The 20,058-nt window shown below is 42.2% G+C and overlaps 1 protein-coding gene across 7 annotated transcripts in view; it reads left to right on the forward strand.

Annotated features, from left to right (window-relative positions):
- Positions 1–2,367, forward strand: part of LOC100345977 (beta-galactosidase-1-like protein 3) — a 60,925-nt gene extending 58,558 nt beyond the window's left edge. For 4 of the 7 annotated variants that reach the window (XM_089314557.1, XM_089314555.1, XM_089314569.1 and 1 more), the window contains 2 exons: positions 1,758–1,874; positions 2,016–2,366. In XM_089314557.1, coding sequence (XP_089170683.1) covers positions 1,758–1,874; positions 2,016–2,081 — 183 coding nt within the window. In that variant the 3' untranslated portion in view covers positions 2,082–2,366. Of the gene's footprint in view, positions 1–1,757; positions 1,875–2,015 lie in introns of all 7 variants that reach the window. The other 3 variants (XM_089314542.1, XM_089314549.1, XM_008248356.4) reach the window with 1 other exon arrangement.
- Positions 2,368–20,058: the final 17,691 nt, after the last annotated feature.

Here is a 20,058-nt window from a genome sequence, read left to right on the forward strand (position 1 = left end):
GATTGTATGTGTCCAGGAATCTATTAATTTCTTCTAGGTTTTCCAATTTTGGCATATGGCTCTTTGTAGCAATTTTTGATGATTCTTTTTTCTGTTATATGTTGTTTCATTTCCTTTTGTTAGTTGGGCCAATGACCCATCAATATTATTTTTCCAAAAAGCCACCTCTTCATTTCAGTGATTTTTATATTGTTCTTTTGGCTTTTATTTTATTTATTTATTTTATAATTTTAATTATTTCTTTCTATTAATTTTGAGTTTGTTTCATTGTTGTTTTTCTAGGCCCTTGAGATGCACTAATAGCTCAGATATTTGGTACCTTTCCAACTTATTTTTTATAAAGCTTTTTAAAAATTTCTATTTTTGTACAAATTTTATGTATTTCAAATATACAGATTTATTAACATAGTGTCACTTTGCCCCCAACCTCCCTCCCATCCATGCTCCAACCCTTCCTCTTCCTCTCTTTTACATTCCCACTCTTAATTTTACAAAGATTTATTTTCAGTTCACTTAATGGTCAAATAACTAACCCTACACTAAGTAAAGGGTTCAACAAATAGTAGGAAGAAAAAAAAATCACTGTTCCTCAATGGAAGAGATAAGGGCTGTAAACAATCATTGATTCTCAAGATGTCTACTTCATTCTAATACATTATATTTCATGCACTCTACTAGTTACCTCACGTCCAGGAAAACATATGATATCTGCCTTTTTGTGACTGGCTTATTTCACTAAGTATAATGGTTTCCAGGTATGTTCATTTTGTTGCAAAAGAAAGGATTTCATTTTTTAGAGCTGAGTAGTACTCCATAGTGTGTGTGTATATGTGTGTGTGTGTGTGTATACCAAAAGTCAACAGTTGATGGGCATCTGGGTTGATTCCATATCTTAGCTATTGTGAATTGAGCTGCAATGGACATGGGGTTCAGATTGATCTTTTGTATGCTGATTTTTTTTGGTTTGGGTAAATTTCCAGGAATAGTATGGTTGGATCATATGATACATCTATATTCTGATTTCTGAGGTATCTCCACACAGCCTTCCACAGTGGCTGAACCAGTTTACATTTGCACCACAGTGGATTAGGGTACCTTTTCCCCCACATCCTTGCCAGCATTTTCAGTTTATGGATTTCTGTATGAGAGCCATCCTAACTGGGGTGAGGGGAAACCTCATTGTGGTTTTGATTTGTATTTCCTTTATGGCTAATGTTACTGAGTATTTTTTCAAGTGTCTGTTGGCCATTTTGAATTTCATTTCTTGAAAAATGCTTGTTCAAGCCCTTTGCCCATTTCTTAACTGGATTGTTCTGTTGTTTTTGAATTTCTTGAGTGCTTTATAGAATCTTGTTATTAACCCTTTATCAGTTATGTGATTTACAAATATTCACTTGCATTCTGTCAGTTGCCTCTTAACTTTGCCAAGTGTTTCTTTTGTGGTACAGAAGCTTTTTTTTTAATTACAGGTCAATAAAGATTGTATAGATTTTGTCAGTAGTAGTGTTCATCTCTGAGACTTACCACTTATAGGTCAGAAATAATAGTACCATTACCCATAAAGTGTTGGTTCCATTTATGTTTTTCCTCTTTTTTCCTGGATGGCAGGCTGGGGGTTCTAGAATATAACCTCTTCTAAACTCAATTCTGGTTTTCATTGTTGCAAACATCTAAATCTTGCTTCACTCGCCCCAAATGCCTTATGTTTTACCTGCCTGTATGAACCTGTTCCTATGTCTCATCCCCATTATTTTTAGGACTGGAATAAGGGATTTGTGTTCATCAATGGACATAACCTTGGGAGGTATTGGAATATTGGACCTCAGAAAACACTTTATCTTCCTGGTGTTTGGCTTCATCCAGGAGATAATGAGGTGAGTCAGCTGAACCTGTTTCTTGTGGTCCATACATTTTCAGATTGACCTCCATTGCCAAAATAGGGATCTCAGTGTATTTCTCATCATGTAATAAATAGACTTAGCCTTTCTTACCGTCAATCTTTCTTTTCTACCCAGATTATACTGTTTGAGAAGATGGAGAGTGGTTCATCAATACAATTTAAAGACAAGCCTCAGCTGTGAGACTGTGTTTCAACACATTTCTTGCATAGTTAGAATTTATCTATCAGCAGTAGTTTTTTAGGAAGAAGACTGATGTTAGGAATATCCAGTTAGCACTGTGTATAAAAGTAACAATATTAAAGTGTCCTATAAATCAATGAGGTTTTGAATGTATTTTATAATGTGCCCATGTGCTGCCTATTTTTAGACTTAAAAGGCTTCAATTCTCCAATGACTGGGTTTCCTAGTTAACATTTATTACTTTTCATGTACTTATTCTCTAATAAAATGTGCTTTCATGTTAGCTATGAATAAGATAAGATAAAATTTTTTTCTGCTTCTTCATCCACAACTGGGCAAATGGTAAGGGTCTCTAGACCATTGGAGAGTTAGGATACTACTCTCCTCACACAAAAGAGAGTATTGAATTTCAATAGCGTGACTGGCAAATGCCTGGTGTGTGTGTGTGTATGTGTGTGTGTGTGTGTGTGTGTGTGTTGTGTAAGAGCAGAGAGGGAAAGTGAAACGGACAATGAACAGTGTCCCTAGGGATTTCTTTGCATTATCTTCAAAGTTACCTGATGTAAAAGTCACCAGAGAAGGAAATGAAAATCGGTTCTTTGTTTCAGACACATACACAGCTAAGGCCAGCATGCAACCCCCTGTGTCATTTGACTCCTTGGCTATCAGGGTATAGTCAAGGCTGCTCCTGAGAGTTGGCAGATATTTGTGATATTAATCACACTTTTATCAATGACAAACCATTCTCAATTTAGCACCATCAGAAGCTAGAAATATTTTTGGGTTTATGTCTCTCAGAAGAATAATGAGGCAAGAGATAACCAGTCTTGGGGAAACAGTAAGAAACATGTAGAAAATATCAGAAAAACCTGTTGTTTAGTTGCAGAAACTTAAGTTCGTTGTTTTACTGGCTTAAAAATGACAGTTCAGGATCCAACATAGTGGCACAGTGGATTCAAACTCCACCTGCAGCACCAGCATCCTATATGAGTTCTGGATCAAGTCCTGGCTGCTCCACTTCAATCCAGCTCCCTACTAATGGTCATGGGAAAGCAGCAGAAGGCCTGAGGGCTTGGACCACTGCCACTTCATGGAAGACCTGGATCCAGTTATAGGTTTGTGGCCCAGCCCTGGCCATTGCAGCCATTTATGGGATAAACTAGTGGGTAGAAGATCTCTCTGAATGCCTCCTTTTCTCTCTGAAAATATTTATACAAATATTTATTTGTATTTCAAATAAATAAATAAATCTGTCTTTCAAAAAATGCCAGTTTATAAAGCAGCTAGCTCGAAGACAACCTTCCTGTTTGCATTAAATGTTAACCAGCCCAGACCAGAAAATTCAAACACAAATGGCTAAACCCAGGGAGGAGACAACTGGATCTAATCTTGGAAAACACACATTGACAAGGATATTACACGAAGAATACAAAAATGCTTTACCAATAGCCAGATGTGGAACCCTGTCAGGAATCTCCTCAGGAACACCTGTGGGAGTGGCATGACAGCCACTGCAGCCATGAACCCTGTCCAAAGTTCCCAGTTCCCAGCAAGATCTCTCGAGGATGTCTGTTCTACAACCATGACATCTAGCAAAAGTCTCTCTGGTAATGACTCTTTTCCATCACGAAAATCTGCATATTGTTTCTCAGTTTGAAAAATCATTAGTGCTCTCTGAGGAGATTCTGATCTGAGTCTTTTTAGACTCTGTGTTGAGTTCCTTCCAGAGACGCACTTTTGCTCACCTGTGGAGTGTACTTTGCTTGCTGCAATAAATCTTTCTGCCTATACTTGCTGCCTCTGTGAGCCTCATTAAATTTATTGTCTGAGATCCAAGGAACCTGTCTTCCACACCTACAACATCAGGTCATATGTACTACTGCTTCCTCATTGTCTTTTTTTTTTTTTTAGACAGTGAGAGAGACAGAGAGAAAGGTTTTCCTTCCATTGGTTCACCCCCCAAATGGCCACTATGGCTGGCGTGCTGCGCCGATCCGAAGCCAGGAGCCAGATGTTTCCTCCTGGTCTCCCATGCATGTGCAGGGCCCAAGGACTTGGGCCATCCTCCACTGCCTTCCTGGGCCACAGCAAAGGGCTGGAGTGGAAGAGGAGCAACCTGGACAGAATCTGGCGCCCTGACCGGGACTAGAACCCAGGGTGCCGGCGCTGCAGGTGGAGGATTAGCCTAGTGAGCTGGGGCACAGGCCTCCTCATTGTCTTTTAAAGTAATTTACACATAATAGCCAATGGTAAAATGACAATTGGGGCTTAAATTTACCTGTAGGAGAAGCATCTCAGATATCAGCACACTGCTGATCATTTGATGAAACTATCCCTCTGTTTCCTATAGACTTTTTCAGTTTATTTCCTGTTCTACTCTCATATATATATATATATATATATAGACAGGCAGAGTTAGACAGTGAGAGAGAGAGAGACTGAGAGAAAGGTCTTCCTTTTTCCGTTGGTTCACCGGGGCACCAGGTCCAATGGAACTCCTCAGGGCCAGCCTGGGGAACTTGGGGCCAAGCGGGATGATGAATGTCAGCAGCAAAGGAATCACACCAGAGCCAGGAGATCAGTCAACGCCCAGGGCGCAGCCGGGTTCTCAACTTTATAGACACAGAAAGGGGGCTGTCCAGGGCACAAGGGAACTGAGCCAACCAGTGGAAAAGTAAGGCAGGACGCGAGCCGGGCACGCCCTCAAGGGCGTATCACAGCCGAGAGGACACATACTGTTCATGAATACGGAAGTCTCTTGTCAGGCTAGGTACCTCCCCCGGGGGCCATATTGGATTGTTGGAAACGCTGAGTCACTGGGATGTGGAAGTGCGACAAACTCGAGTAAAGGCTTAGCAGCCTTGTCAAGCGAAGGCTTAGCAACTTTGTTTCCTTTTCGGTCGGAGCCCCCCACATCAAGTGGCCACTACGGCCAGTGCATTGCAGCTGGCGCTCTGCGCCAATCCGAAGCCAGGTGCCAGGTGCTCCTCCTGGTCTCCCATGCGGGTGCAGGGCCCAAGGACCTGGGCCATCTTCCACTGCCTTCCCGGGCCACAGCAGAGAGCTGGAGTGGAAGAGGAGCAACCAGGACAGAATCCGGCTCCCCAACTGGGACTAGAACCCGGTGTGCCGGCGCCGCAGGCAGAGGACTAGCCTATTGAGTCATGGCGCTGGCCTACTCTCATATTTTCTTAAAGGAAATTTCTTTTCTTTCCATTTAGTCAATCCAAATTTATTGCAATGAGAGCTATTTGCTGGAATTTATATTATATATAACTTACATCCAATGACTTGACACAATCTATGTAATTTTTGTGTGGTATAAAATGCAGCCATATTGACCCAACAACAACCTGGAATCTTTTAAATTCTTTCCAGAGAGTCTGATTTCCATACTTTCAATACTGCTACACAGGTTGGAGGGATGCTTAGAAGAAAAGGATAGGGGATTTAAATATCTTTTAATAGTATCTTTTTCCTCCTGTCTTTTGGAAATGTTATACCCTTTGAGAGGCTTCACTGTGTCTAGATATACCTCAAAATTGGGTGCTTTGTTTAGTGTTGTGAAGCCAACAATGAAACCAAAGCTGATCATGAACAACATATCATTGATAAATGGCCAAAGAATGGAGAAGCAGTATCCTAGCTCATAAACCAGCTTCTCCAGCTGAGGGCCAAGGAGTCATAAACAGAACACAGCAAGAATGAGAAGAAATTTGTTAATATGTGGAAGGAGTGTTCGCAGTTTTTCTGGGTGTAGGGAAGCTTCTTGGGCAATCAGGTAGCCTATGCCTTCTTGTCCTTTTGTGATCTCATCCAGTGAATGCCAACTGTCATGGTGCTGCTGGGAGTGTCACTTGACATGGAAATTAGATGATAATAAAATTTGAGAACTTCTAAAGGTGATTCAAATAATTATAATGCATCAGGCTGGTCCTGGCCTTTAGCCTGATGAATACTTGTTGATTGCAAGGCATCCTCTTCTGAAAGAGAAACAAGATTGGTGTGAAAACTTAACTATGCTGTGTGTCCATTGCCCTAGGTAACAGATATATTAAACCAGACTGAGGGTTGGAATTAAGGGCTAGGCAGAAGAAAGTCTCATCCATCCTAATCTTCAGCTTTTCTAGGAGCCAGTAATCAGAGTCTGGCTGTATCTGATGTAGGCAGGGAAGTAACAAGGGGGCGTTGAGGACTGCACCACCCAAATTCCACCCCTTCCTTGCAAATCCATTATGGCTGAAGACTCAGCACACTACTCCTCATCAGGCATATGAGCTTCATACACAACTTGCAGCACGCACCATGAGAATGCTAGATTCTAATACGTGGTCTGCAGGTACACATGCACCAGAAGCCATGGCACTCCTAGAGATCATTCGGTGCACTTCAGTCCTGTGCCAAACTCTGTTTCCTTTGAATATTTAATTAGGCACTGATCTGGGCAGCCCCACTGTCCTATCAAAGGAAGACTATAAATCTTGTAAATTGCAGCACTCATTTTCTCCTGAGATTGCTCACACTCATCTCTGAGTGTATGTCTTCCTTTTGTTTTGGCTTCCCTACTTCCTTTTATCTAGTTCTCCTCCTTGAGTTCTTTCACCTGTGGAGGCAAAGTGCCTATGGTAAGTCTAGCAAGGGGTCTCTCTCTCTCCACCTGCAATCCCCCGCCCCCCGGCATGTTCTGTTCACTCACACTCTTCATAGACTTGCCACTCAGTTCTGGCATCTTGCTGGTTTGTGACATTTTGCCTTTGCCTGGTTCCATCTCATGTTGGAAATGAAGTGTGTGATGATCATCACTTGTTTATCTACTTACATTCTCTCCTGGGTATTTATAACATTTTTATGATTACCAAAAAATGACTTTTTGGACCCCAATCCTGGTGGTGGTTCCATTGAAATCCCTTTGGGGGAATTTGAAAGGCATAAACTCAAAGTCAGGGCTTGAGCAGTTGGGTGACTGGTGGTACTAATAACAGAATATAAAGAATGGTTGAGAAAAACAGGTGTAGAGGGGAATGTTGAGTTCCCAAGGAGCAAGTCAATGTTATTTTACAAAAAATTTAGAAGTTATTTATCAAAGATTTACATAAGTCATATGAACTGAAAGGCATTTGGGCTAATTTCTTTTTTTTTTTTAAGATTTATTTTATTTATTTGAAAGACAGAGTTACAGTGTGAGGTAGAGACAGAGAGAGAGGTCTTCCATCCACTGGTTCACTCCCCAGATGGCCGCAATGGCCAGAGCTGTGCCGATCTGAAGCCAGGAGCCAGGAGCTTCCACCGGTTCTCCCACGTGGGTGCAGTTGGGCTAATTTCATAGGTTTAATTTATATGAGCCGGCGCCGTGGCTCAATAGGCTAATCCTCCACCTTGCGGCGCCGGCACACCGGGTTCTAGTCCCGGTTGGGGCGCCGGATTCTGTCCCGGTTGCCCCTCTTCCAGGCCAGCTCTCTGCTATGGCCAGGGAGTGCAGTGGAGGATGGCCCAGGTGCTTGGGCCCTGCACCCCATGGGAGACCAGGAAAAGCACCTGGCTCCTGGCTCCTGCCAGGATCAGCGCGGTGCGCCGGCTGCAGCGGCGGCCATTGGAGGGTGAACCAGCGGCAAAAGGAAGACCTTTCTCTCTCTGTCTCTCTCTCTCACTGTCCACTCTGCCTGTCAAAAAAAAAAAAAAAAAAAAAAAAAATTTATGTGAGTACTCGCTTATCAGTCAATTAAACAGAGCTCCTGAGGGATTTCTTTTACTATGGGACAAAATATTCAATATGCATTAACATATAAGACATACCTAGTATATATTATGAAACAAAAAACAAAATAGTTTCTGTTACAGGCTGTTGCATATTTCTTGTGATTCCTGTTCTGCACATCAACTGTACCAATAGGTTTACACTGGGTAATTCACAGGGAATTACAATGATTTCAGAAGATCACTGGGAGCCTCTGGGAGACTCCATTCTTTAAAATTCAAAAATGCATAGCCTTCTCATTCCACCACAAATGCATATGGAGGAAATGCAGTGTTCCAGTCTTTCCATGGGTTTGTTGGAGAAGAACTGCCCCTCACAACTAGTTGTAACTGTTTCTATAGAATCCCCAAACCTGGGTCTGTTCAGCAGATGCACAGAAAACCTAACACTGATATTTGGGGGTGGGGAGGAGTGGATAGATGTAGGTATTTATTGCAAAGTCTAGAGCAAGGAACTGGGTAGTTATTGCTTAATTCAGAGGTTTCCAAAGAAGTTAGGGGTGTAGGTGCTTACACATTGAAATTGGGGCTAAGAGCCATAGGTTAAGCTCATTTCTAATTTCCTGGGTGGTCAGTAGTGCTCATGGCCTTTCTTTGAATGTTTAGTGATGCCTTGCTCCTTGGTGAATGTTTATTATGACCGATCGGGCTTCAGATATTCTGTGTGTTACATGTAAGTGGCAGTAACTTTACGCTCCAAACCTGGAATTTACCTTCCTGGATCTGGAATTCCATTGAACAAACCCCTCACGACAATATTGACCATAATGGTTTTATCTATTAGAGAAGTAATTGATTTCTTGAGTCTGGTGAAACGTTGGGCAAGCTGTATCACTCCCTCAACTCAATTCAGTGCATTCCTTTTGATAAAGAATAGGCAGCTGAGAGGCTGCGTACTGCCTTTACATTATGGGTGTTCTCTCTTAATCTCTTCTATTTCTTTTATTCCTCAACTCTGAAGAAATAGGGACATTGACTGCTATTTATGGGGGCAAAATGTAGTTTTTCAGGAATACGCGAAAGGATGTTGTCAAGAAAGTTTTTAGTCCCAAGCTTAGCTGTGAAGATCCTCTGCTTTGTGATAGTTTGGCAGAGCCAATTTCCACACAGCTATATCTTGTAGATGAATAATTCTTCCACAGCAGCAATAAAGAAAGATACTAGCATCCCTTTACCTATAAAGAAAACCACAAGAATTAGTGATTTTTTTGCCAGAAAATTGTACGTCCCAAACCAAGGGTAGAGACATTAAGACAGTATGGAATTGGACATAGCATTAATACGGGTGTGCAGCACTTTCACTTTAAGACATGTTGAATGTAATTTGTCAGTGCCTTAATGAACAAAATCACATTTTATAATGCTAGCTCCAGAACAAATACAGATAGCAAGTGATCGTGCCAGTGAAAGACATACATTCTATCTATGAAGCAACTTTGGGAAATCGTAGACTTTTTTTTCATATTCCTTGAATCCAATGGAGGGGCAAAATATATCTTCCCTCTCTGTCCCAGGAAAAACGAAGGCCACCAAAATTTCTCTTTTTCATATTTAGTGTGAGTGCTTTCTCTCTCTTTTTTTTTCAAATATTTATTTATTTGAAAGACAGAGTTACACAGAGATAGAAGGAGAGGCAGAGAGAAAGAGAGGTCTTCCATCCACTGGTTCACTCCCAGTTGGCTGCAAAGGCTGAGCTGGGCCAACCTGAAGCCAGGAGCCAGGAGCTTCTTCCAGGTCTCCCACATGGGTGCAGGGGTCCAAGGACTCAGGCCATCTTCCACTGCTTTCCCAGGCCATATCAGAGAGCTGGATGGAAAGTGGAGCAGCTGGGTCTTGAACCGGTGCCATATGGGATTCTGGCACTACAGATGGTGGCTTAACCCACTATGCCACAGTGCTGGCCCCACTTACTCTCTTAATATCCCTAAGGCCTAAAGCCTGGTGAGGGTTTTGAATTCAGCCTTCAAGTCCAAGATATGGATTGCAATGCCATTGCTACCAAATATTCCTGTATATCCAACCTTGTTTTTTTTTCTTGTGAAGTTGTTCTCATCCATCAATGTTTTAGATTGCAGTCCTAAGGGGACATTGGTCAGATCCAGCCTGTGGGATGCCTTGCTAATAATGTATAATGTATAATGTATAGATTTCCCAGAGGCACCTTGGGGAAATGTGACTGAATTAAAAGATGAAACAGTTTTAGAGTAGCAATTGAGTTATCAAGTAATATGGCTCATTATCTGCTAAATATCCTTAAGTGAGCCGGTAACACCCAGTTTACAGCACACACACATTGAGCTGCGTGCATGTGGTAGGCTGCCCACAGTGAACTACTCTGTCTCCTGGAGTACATCACAAGTAGGTATTATTGCCAGACAAATCAGCCAACCCTGGGTGGCAGTGACCAGATGTGACAGCATCAGTCATTTCATTTTTCCCAATTTTTGAATCATTATACCCAGTCCTAATCCTTGCTTCTCAGCACTTCACTGTGGGTGCTGTATATAGATTTTAGCATTAAGGTGAGAATGCCAGTATTGTGCCTAGTTGGCTGTTCTATTTTGAATTGTGGGCACTCTCTAGAGGATATAATTCTAGCAGAGTCCTGAGACAGCTACTATTAGACAATCATGCTTAAGAACCCCCTCTACTTCTTGTTGACATCAATGACTCCATCTTGACTTTTATTCACTCCTTGTGATCATGATCTATTTTCAAAATTACAGCTGATTGATCGATCATGCTCTATTTGTCCCTGATTGCTTGGTTAATTTGACTGCATTGTTGATCCAGTACCACATTAGTAGAGAAGCATTTGGTACCCAGGAGTCTGTCAATATCCTTTCAGTCACATTGGAGAAACAAAGTGGTTTCAGAAGGACTGTTCCTTAGGCTAAATTTACTGGGAGTCTATTATTAACCCTAGGTAGATCTGTTCTGTAGATAGAAGTCATCATCCCAAAGTGCCAAGCCAGCATCATCTTCTTGGGAGGTGTACTTCTGTAGGATTCTCACAGGGCTCAAGAGAAAATCATATAACAAAGCACAAAATATAACAAGTTAATTTTTCCTTTAAAAAGCAATGAGCAGATTTACAAGCTAATAATAGACATACTATGATTGACTATTCACATAAATACAACAGGGAAGATTGACTAATCAGAGCCAGTAAACCCCCAATGTTTATATGATTAAAAACAATGAAAAATAGGACTGATTATTTTCATTAAGTACATACATTGTCTCAGATTTAGAAACTCTTAAAGTGAAAGAAATAAAAGGCAGAGTTCACTTTTTAAAAAATATAGTGTCTAATCTTTTGAAGTTTTAGGACATACTAAAAAGATTTTTCTCACATCCTTTGGGGGAGTGGTCAGGGTCTCTGTTATCTTCCTGATAACATGAGTTAATAAATTATCCTATTAATCACTGAGGAAAAATCAGGAAATTATCTTGTCTGGCAGTTAAGAACTATCTTTCTGTAGCTGATGTCAGCGCCTGCTGCTTGTAGTGATTTAGAGTACTTTCTTTTTCTTTTTCTTTCTTTCTTTCTTTCTTTCTTTCTTTTTTTTTTTGACAGGCAGAGTTAGACAGTGAGAGAGAAAGAGACAGAGAGAAAGGTCTTCCTTCCATTGGTTCACCCCCCAAATGGCTGCTATGGCCAGCACTAGGCCGATCCAAAGCCAGGAGCCAGATGCTTCCTCCTGGTCTCCCATGCGGGTGCAGGGCCCAAGGACCTGAGCCATCCTCCACTGCCTTCCCAGGCCACAGCAGAGAGCTGGACTGGAAGAGGAGCAACCGGGACAAAACCAGCGCTCCGACTGGGACTAGAACCTGGTGTGCCGGCGCCACAGACAGAAGATTAACCTAGTGAGCCGTGGCACCGGCTAGAGTACTTTCTTGTTTCCTATCTCTCTGCCTGTCTTTTCTTCTTCCTAACTCCTCACACTCTAACAGCTTGAGTGGGTCCAGTGTGCTGCTATGAAAAGTTAGCAGTAGGGTGTGTGACATCAAGTGTGACAGCCCCTTCCTAAATGGCTCACTGAAAATGGCTCACTTTTGTCACCAAAAGTCCAGTCCTTGTCAATGGTGCCAAAATAGAACAACAAAGAACAAGTTTGATGATAAAGAAAATATCAAGTTTATTCTATCAGTAGAATGAGGATTTAGTAGATGAATGTCTAAAAAACTACCATCCTCCTGAGTTATAACCTTCCAGGAAGTTTAAGGAGCTTAAAAAAGATGCTGTGCTTGGGAGGACATAACTAATAACACATTAAGAATTAGAGAAATGGGCAGAAATAGGAGAAGAAGGAAATAAACACTGAAACTCACTGTAGTTCCAATAACAGCAATTTTTATATTAAATCTCTAACATTATTGTAGTTTCTTGAGACATACTGAAAGAGAACTGAAAGTCTGATCTTAACATTGGCAGAACAGAACAGCACATTCTGCATGGACAATTAGCTACAAAACATCATTTGGCAGGCATCCGCAAGAGGAAATGCATTATGTTCAGAGATTCCAGTGTTTCATTAACCATAATGACGTCTTTGTCCCCTGAAGTCTCTGACTAGTAAGGTTTATTGTGCCCCTGGTCAAATGCATCCTATTACACCCTGAAACAAAAAGACAGCATGTTACATTCCCAGGGGTGGATGTGCACATAAGTCCAGATAAGAAACACCAGGATACCTGTAGCTGGGCAAAATGTGGGCAATGCTGTTGTTGTGGTGTCCTTGGGAATGACTGAGCAAACTGTGTTAGTAAATTTAGGAATGACTAGTGGGAATAATTCCTGTGGACTTCGAGGTGTGGATACTTACCTTACTTGCCTGGTACTTGGCCCTGGAGTGATAATGCATAGGAAACATTGGCCCTGAGTGTGAGCCTGACGGGGGTGGTCTGTGTGGGCCTTGGGTTGGTTGATTTGTGTGTGAAATGTGCACTTGATGTTGAGTCCTTTACTACTTCAAGGATCTGGCCAGTATTGCTATGACAGTCTTCCCAGAGTCAGCAAGAGCCCAGAAGTCACAGCACCAGAATTACAGAAAATAAATGGGAATGATCAATAAAGGCAGCTTTTGTGTTCTGGGTCTACTATTTGGGCTACTTTAAGAAATTCTCAAATGCCCCAAGACCCTCTGCACGTATTTATGATATTAAAATTGGGAATTTTTATTCAAAATATTAACAAATTGTATTTCTTACTTCTCTGATTTATGGTGAAAATTCATGCCAAGTCACTGATGTTGAAGTGCAGCCCCTATCCTCAAAGCCTTTGATGTAGACTTTATCAGACCCCAGCATCTCTTCCTCAGCTTGCAGCTCCTTGGTATTTTCTTTGATGGTTACAAACCACTGCTTTGTTACAGACTAACTCACTACATTAAGGGAGTAGTACAAGGGTAAGACCTGGAGTCATAAGATTCCAAGTCCCCAAGGACTCAGGGAACATCAATAATTAACGTTTCAATGCTAGCTTTTATCTGCTTTTAAATTTTTTTTTAAAAATTTATTTATGTAAATGTAACAAATTTCCTATGTAAGTTTTTAAAAAATATTTATTTATTTATTTGAAAGGTAGAATCACAGAGAGACAGAGGCAGAGAGAAAGAGAGAGGTCTTCCATCCACTGGTTCACACCCCAAGTGGCCACAATGGCCAGAGCTGGGCCAATCCAAAGCCAGGAGCCAGGAGCCTCTTCTGGATCTCCCACGTGAGTGCAGGCGCCCAAACACTTGGACCATCTTCTTCTGCTTTCCCAGAGAGCTGGATTGGAAGTGGAGCAGACAGGACTTGAACTGGTACCCATATGGAATGCCAGCACTGCAGGAGGCAGCTTTACCCACTATGTCACAGCTCCGGACCCATATATAAGTTTTAAGAGCAAAATGATACTTCCCAATCTACCCCCTACTTCCCTTCCTCCTTCTTGTTAACTTTACTGGAATTTGCTAGCATTGAACAAAGTAGCAGCAAATCAGCTAGCAGACAACCCATCTTTGCTATTTTAAAAGAAACACACCGAGGCTGGCATCCTGGAGTAGCAGGTAAAGCCACTCCCTGTGATGCCACCATCCCATATGGGCACTTGTTACATTTCTGGCTGCTCCACTTCCCATCCAGCTCCCTGCTAATGGCCTGGGAAAAGCAGGGGAAGATGACTCAAGTGCTTGGGTCTCTGCCACCCATGTGTTAGTGGCGGCCATCTGGGGAGTGAACCAGCTGATGGAAGATTTATATTCTCTCTCTCTCTCTCTCTCTCTTTCTCTCTCTCTCTCTCTGTCTCCTCGTCACTCTTTCTGTAACTCTGGCTTTCAAAATAAATAAGTAAATCTGAAACAAACATCTCAATGAATCTACTCTCTTTGGTCAAGAATGGGGAAGTGTCAGGTCTTGGACAAGGATGCAGTGGTAACGTCTACCCTTCTCAGCTCCTTCTGCCTCACTCGTTGTTCTCCCTGAGCCCTGGAGCTCACACCATCGCTGTCCTCAGAGACACATGGGCAGACAGACAGTGCCAATAGCCCAGCTGTAGCCCCTGCTGCCACACCCACAGCCCTGGATGCATGCAGCCTTCTCTATTTCTCTCTTTCCCCCCAAAACTGTCTCCTCTTTCTCTCTCTGTAACTCTACCTTTCAAATAAATAAGTCTAAAACATAATAGAAACACACTGACTTCTTTCACTGACAAATCACCCAAGGGCAAGAGCTTATCTGGCACTGCTCAACTCCATATTTATGAAGCTCTGCCTGTAATCTCTGAAAAACCTCAGGAATTGAGTGATAGTTACATGACTCCTCGCTATTATTTTCTTCCAGCATGCCAATAGCCATAATTACCTTGCTGGGCAATGGACTAGAGGACTCAGTTTGGGAAAATCCTATTGATATGGGATACACAAGGTGTCATGATGTTTCCTGGGAGTCTTTTGGTAGGTATGGTTGACTCATACATTGGACATCACACAGTAAATGAAATGAGGTTCACACATACAGTAAGTATAAGCAGCAAAGATATATTAATGCAACAAAGTATACTTCACGAAGTGAATGGGAGGGGACCAAGTAAGACAATTTTAGTTTCAGTGAGGAAAAGAGGAAGTTCAGGGGGTTTTAAAGCATTTTCCTGAATTTTCCTCTTTCTTGCCTACTTTCTTGCTTGCCTCAGTTTCTCTGTCTTGCAGCTTTGGGCTTCTAATTCCACCCCATCTATGGCCACTCAATAGTCACTTTCCCATGATGCACCTGTGTCTCCTCCAACATGAGGTTGTAATAATGAATAACTGTATGTTGAATTCCACAGAGATGCCATAAAGACCTTCCCAGAGATCAGCACACACACTGAGCCCTACCCATACTCTATCCCATTTGTATAGTCAATTAAGGCACTGCCAAATAAAGGGGACAGCCAAACCAGGATGCATGTGTTTTCTCCTCATGGCAGGCGTCTCCTCATGGGTCTGTTTATATTCAGTTTTGAATGTGTACTCCCGTTGAATAAGTCCCCCTCCAACTCTTGCACTCTATCTATGTCTCTGAATTCTTATCTCTTGGGGAGGCAAGAACCTGGAATGAACACAGTTGGAGGCACTGTCTCCACTACACTGTAGCAGTGTCTTTTAGATTCAGTGAAGGTGTAGGTTTAGATTATTTGCTGTCATTTCCTTGATGAGTTGGGACATTTTCTGACAGGATTAGGAGAAATATGCTACTTTTATCCCATCATTTAAATAACAGAATTATCATTTATTCCATTTTATTAATCTTACTTTTGTACTTCCATTTTTTCTTTTAGCATTTAGATTCAATTCAACATACCTTGGTTTCTAGAATCTGTGAGGGCTGGGAGGGCAAAAGGTTTTTGAATAAAATTATAGGAAATTCTGAATGTAGTTCATTAATTGAGTTGTCAACAGGGGAAATGGGGTGAAGATGTGTGGGAATTTTTTGTATTACTATTTCATAATTTTTGTGTGGTAACATTGAAAGTATTCTGAAATAAAATGTTAAAGAAAGTCCATTATCATGAGATAATTATATTAAGGAGAGTGGCATGTGTTGTGGGGAACACTATTAATGTCTTCCAAGTCCACTGTCATTCTCTGCATTCCACTGAACTTTTGGACAGATTAAATGGGGCTATTGTAAGGATTCTGGTCACATGGATTATACAGGCTCTCTCTAGTTCCTTAATTATGGCTGTCATTTCTTTGAAGCCCCTTCAGCAAGCTCTATTGCTGATGGAGTAGTAACAGTTCAGGGCTCGATTTATCATGCACCAATATACATGGAAATCTCTGGTATTGGTGTCTAAATTTTGTATGGTATACAACCCCAGATGCATTGAGGATATGTATACCAGAAATATCCAAGGAGGCTTTTCTGATTGGCAAATACAAAACCACCAGTTCTACTCTAAGGGTTTGGCCACTATATCCATCTGTTGCTCATGTATTTCCCCACAACTGATTTGGATTTTTGTAAATTGGAATAATTCCAAACTGTATCTACTACAGAAAACAGAGATTGTTTATCTGGGACCAGTGAATAGTGTCACATGTGGCCCATTGCCACTTTCAATGGTCTGCCCGAAGGGGATACACTGGACACTGTCCTCAGCCAGGGACATCAGAAGAATCCACCCCAGTCCCTCACTCTAACAGTAGGAGCATAAGGAGGACCTGAATGCCCTTGATCCTTTGAACTATTTGTCCTTAGGAGGGACCTTACACAACGAAACACAAGATCCTGCCATAGCTGTTTCCAGAACAACCTCATATACCCTTTTCAAATTTCTCACTTCGTTGTTTATCCTACTTTTTATTTTGACAGGCAGAGTGGACAGAGAGACAGAGAAACAGAGAGAAAGGTCTTCCTTTACTGTTGGTTCACCCTCCAATGGCCACTGCGGCCAGTGCACCATGCTGATCCGAAGCCAGGAGCCAGGTGCTTCTCCTGGTCTCCCATGCAGGTGCAGGGCCCAAGGACCTGGGCCATCCTCCACTGCACTCCCAGGCCACAGCAGAGAGCTGGCCTGGAAGAGGGGCAACCGGGACAAAATCTGGTGCCCCAACCGGGACTAGAACCCGGTGTACTGGCGCCGCAGGCAGAGGATTAGCCTATTGAGCCGCGGCACCGGCCTATCCTACTTTTTATTTGCACTGTGTCATGGCTTCTCAGTCTCACCAAAGTCAGAAATCATTGATGCCAGCATCAGGCTGAGGCCATTTACAAACTTAATTCTAATCAAGATGCTGAGGCTAACTGGATAATGTGCTCTTTCATTTCTACCATAAAGAGTTCTTCATGGGGGCCATGAAAATTGAGAAATAGATTTCATGTCTCATTCCAAATTCTCCCCACATCAAATCTTGTACCTCTTCCTTAGATGTCCATCTTTAACGCCGGGAGGTAAAATCACCCTTGTTTGGTCAAGTTAGGTATCTGACAGCCTGATCCCAGTCTGTCAGGCTGACTAGAAAGCGTCAGTTCTCCCTGAATGCAATAGCTTATTCAGGGTGGGCTGAGTAGTGCACGACTCTGATTTTGACATCTCTGTGGTATCTAGCATGCTTCCATCACATGTAGTGTCCTCCAGCTGCAGTAACCATGCAGAGATGCTAACCCTGCCTTTTTGTTTAAAGTGGCTACTCTGATCTAAATTCCCTCCTAGTAATCTTTTGGCTTCTCAGAGTATCTTCTCAATCATTAGGTGATGTGGTAGCCTACATCTTGGTTTAAATAAGAGGCTCATCTGCTAAACCAGGTAGTTTCTCAATCGTCCTTCTCCACTCTCTGTGAGACTAAAGTTCCTTTCTCATAGAAGTCACATTCTTGTGGATTCCACCATGCGGGGCACCAGTGTCCTCCAGCTATTACAGTCCAGGCATGGAAATGGGAAATACAATTTTCTTACACCTACACAGCCCAACAGACCATAACATCTAAATTTCCCTTCTGTTTTTGGATTTTATGCATCACTAGGACAGAATTGACAGGGCATGCTTGTCCTTGTGCTCAGTGCCACTTGCATATTCTGCAGCTTTCCACCAGCTTGAAGCACCCAATCTATGCTCTTCCTTAGGGCAGGTAGCAATGGAACTGCCACAGCGCAACAGCAGCTGTGCTGCCCTTCTGTTTTCCTTCCCCATGGATCCTGGCTTCTGTAATGAACTCTAACAGACTTCTTGCTGTTTTCCAGGTGTCCCTAAATTATGTACCAAATCCCCCTACGCTGAGGTTTGCAGATCAACCTAAGCACACACTCCATGTGCTTTCCCCCATCATATTCTTTTGCAGATACATTTTAAGACTTTGTCTCCTGACTTCTCGGTTGTCTGAGTGTTTCTGGGATATATAATTGTCTCCAAACTGAGAAGGAACACTGATACCAAAGGAGAAATCCCCATACAAGTGTTGTCTTTGGGCAGCTTACCGATGGCATTCCAGTCTAAGATGATAGACATTCTAGTTAGAAGCTGAGGTTATGCAGGAAAAAGGTTTTATACACTTTACTGATTCAATAGAATGATGGACAGGCGGTTGATTTACAACAGTCCTTCATGTATGATCCAGGAGACAGCACTTCATGCATCCGGGTTATCTTCCTGACCTTTTCAGGAAGACTTGTGGTAGCAGTCAAGTTTCATGTACTGAAATAACAGTGGGGAGAAAAAAGAATGTGGGCTGAAAGGGTATTTCAAAATCTGAAAATCAGTGGCTATCCAGTCACATACTTCCCCAAGAGGACAGACAAAAATATGTTCACTCAAATCTACTTAAATGTTCAAAGCAGCATTATGCTAGGAAAAAGTAGAAAGAAACCAAGTGTGCATTAGCTGACAAAAGGATAATAGAAAGTGGCATATCCTCACAATGGACTATTATGTGGCTATAAGAAGGACTGGAGCATGGATACATGCTTCAGTAAGAGTGACCTTGGAAAATATGATGCTCCGTGAAGAAGATAGTCACACACCCCCAACATTGTGCAATTTCATTCTTGTGAAAAATTCCAAATAGTGAAATCTATACAACCAGAAAGCAAACTTGGTTACCAGGGACTGTAAGGATGATGAAAGGACCAGTGGCCACCAATGGCAAACGGATTCATCCAGGGGATGAAAATGCCCTGAAATTAACTGCTGATGTTTGTACAATCTTGTGACTATACCAAATACCACTGAACTTTACACCTTGAAGGGGTGAATTTTATGGAGTTGAATTTTAATCCAGTATTTAAAAGACAGTGAATGAAAATTCTTTACATTTAAAAAAGATTTAAGCATATATTTGAGAGTTAGAGCTATAGATACATAACACACACCCACAGAGAGAGAGAGAGAGAGAAATAGAGAGAGGGAGGGAGGGAGAAAGAGAGAAAAAGAGAGATCTTACATCCATTAGCTCAGTCCCCAAATGGCAGCAATGGCTATAGTTGAGCCAGACCAAAGCCAAGAGTCAGGAGTTCCATCCTGGTTTCCTACATGTGTGCAGGGCTCACGTCTTCCGCTGTTTTTCTCAGACGATTAGCTGGGAGCTGGATTCGAAGTGGAGCAACCAGGATACAAACCAGCTTTGGTGGTCAGGGCTATTTGGAGTAAAGCAGCAGATGGAAGATCTCTCTCCTCCCCCTTCCTCCTTCTCTCTCTTTTTGTAACTCTGCCTTTCAAATAAGTAAAATCAATCTTGGGCTGGCGCCACGGCTCAATAGGCTAATCTTCCACCTGCGGCGCCGGCACTCCGGGTTCTAGTCCCGGTTGGGGTGCTGGATTCTGTCCCGGTTGCCCCTCTTCCAGGCCAGCTTTCTGCTGTGGCCTGGGAGTGCGGTGGAGGATGGCCCAAGTACTTGGGCCCTGCACCCCATGGGAGACCAGGAGAAGTACCTGGCTCCTGGCTTCAGATCAGCATGGTGCACCGGCCGCAGTGGCCATTGGAGGGTGAACCAACGGCAAAGGAAGACCTTTCTCCCTGTCTCTCTCTCTCACTGTCCACTCTGCCTGTCAAAAAAAATCAACCTTAAAAAAATTGTTCATATTTGCAGCTGCATGATTATCTATGTAGATAAGACCAAGAAACACATAAACTTCTAGAGTTAATATGTGAGTTCACCAAGGTCACAGAGTACAAAATCAACATAGAAAACCTAATCCTATTCTATAGATGAAAAACAAGCATGTCCAAATAGGAACTAAATATCTAATACCATTTCATA

Source organism: Oryctolagus cuniculus, chromosome 1, assembly GCF_051225735.1.
Source record: "Oryctolagus cuniculus isolate XC-2025 breed Fujian yellow rabbit chromosome 1, ASM5122573v1, whole genome shotgun sequence".
Lineage (NCBI taxonomy): Eukaryota > Metazoa > Chordata > Mammalia > Lagomorpha > Leporidae > Oryctolagus > Oryctolagus cuniculus.